Source organism: Aptenodytes forsteri, unplaced genomic scaffold (assembly GCF_000699145.1).
Source record: "Aptenodytes forsteri isolate BGI_AS27 unplaced genomic scaffold, ASM69914v1 Scaffold584, whole genome shotgun sequence".
Taxonomy (NCBI): Eukaryota; Metazoa; Chordata; class Aves; order Sphenisciformes; family Spheniscidae; genus Aptenodytes; species Aptenodytes forsteri.
Window position 1 is genome coordinate 402,547 of NW_008796062.1, and position 1,741 is coordinate 404,287.

Consider the following 1,741-nt stretch of genomic DNA (forward strand, 5'->3'; position numbering starts at 1 on the left):
CTGGCTCGTTTCAAACATGGCGTTGAATTACATTTCTGTCTCTACAGAGAGTTCCAGTATTTGTGAGATTTAATTAAGATGGGGAGCTTACATGGGGAAGAGGGAGGCTGCTGCGGCAGCCATAATAAACCGGTGTTTATTGTGGAAGAGAAAGCATAATACCAGCATTCTTCACTGTCTCTGCAATGCCTGGGCTCAGTCTTAGTTATCTATTTAAAAAAAAAAAAAAAGCCTAAGGTAGGAATGGTAAGGCACTGGTTCACTGCCATAGACCAAAGGAAGCCTTGCAGAAAGAAGCTGGGGCATGTTCCTTCCTGCTCTTAGCTAAAAAATATGGCAAAATCCACTTTCTCTCTTGCTAGAGAGAACTCTGTTTTACAACAGGGACAATGCTCCTAGCTGCCTCTGTTGCCACGGTATTGTATGCCCTGGCAGTAGGTTTCTGGGCAGTAAGGTTTCTAAGAGACAGAAAGAAAATTCTAAGGAGGCCCTTAAATATCACCTCTACATATGATCCAAAAGAGAACATTTAAGTGCATTAAATAGCCTTAATCTAGCCTAGCTTTGCATAACGTGGATGGCTCTATAGCAGTCACATCTGCTTATTTCTCTTTGGTCAAACAAATGCTAACCTTTGATTTGCAAGCATGTTTGAACCATAAGCCTTTTTTTTTCTTTAAGTGAAAACTTTTTAAAGGGTAGTCTTCTGTATATTCTCGTACAGAAGTAAGTTTCTATCAGTATTAACACACTTTTCAAAGTACTTATATTCACATATAGTTACCCTCATATGCAGATTTTGCTCTAACAGCCTCACTAACTAACCTATAGTATAGAATAGTTGTAAACATTCAGAAAGTTTGCCTCAACAAAATTCCTGAAATATGAATACAGTTTCTGAATATAACTGTTAAAATTAACAAAATACAAGCAACAATTTCATATTGCAGATAACAGAATTTTTCTTTCTCAGGAAGACTATGATCGTCTGAGACCTTTATCTTATCCTATGACCGATGTCTTCCTTATCTGCTTCTCAGTGGTAAACCCTGCTTCATTTCAAAACGTGAAAGAAGAGTGGGTACCGGAGTTGAAGGAATATGCACCTAATGTTCCCTTTTTACTAGTAGGAACACAGGTATATCTGGTTCTGTTCTACTTTATTTTAACAATTCAGATCATTGTGTGGTGCCTTTTCTTTGGGCTGGAAGTTCAGGCCCGACAGGACCCGAGCAGCACCTCCTTCTGGCTTTGGAGGAACGACCCTAACAAGTGGCAGAAAAACCTAAATCTGTGTTGTTCTCTAATGAGCTACCTCCGTTTTGTTAAAATATATGCATTGTAAACAGGGTGGGAGGATTGGCTGAATCTCTCCATGTGACTTTCTATGAAGTCATGGGACTTAGGGAATAAAATTGTCTGTTCATACCCATGTTATTGGAATTACTTGGGTCTACAACGATTGGTCATATCCAGTATTTGCTGAAGCAAAGGAGCAAGGAGAGAAGTGAGACAGGGAGGAGGCCTGCATGGATGAACGAGGAGCTCCTGGACAAACTCAAACACAAAAAGGAAGCCTACAGAGGGTGGAAGCAAGGACAGGTAGCCTGGGAGGAATACAGAGACATTGTCTGAGCAGCCAGGGATCAGGTTAGGAAAGCTAAAGCCCTGATAGAATTAAATCTGGCCAGGGATGTCAAGGGCAACAAGAAAAGATTCTATAGGTACATCGGGGACATAA

At 40.5% G+C, this 1,741-nt stretch overlaps 1 protein-coding gene across 1 annotated transcript in view; it reads left to right on the plus strand.

Annotated features, from left to right (window-relative positions):
• Positions 1 to 922: 922 nt before the first annotated feature.
• Positions 923 to 1,741, plus strand: part of RHOQ (ras homolog family member Q) — a gene marked incomplete at its 5' end in the record, with an annotated part of 4,415 nt that continues 3,596 nt past the window's right edge. Inside the window, one exon of the mRNA XM_009286334.2 lies at positions 923 to 1,138. Coding sequence (XP_009284609.1) covers positions 923 to 1,138 — 216 coding nt within the window. The remainder of the gene's footprint in view (positions 1,139 to 1,741) is intronic.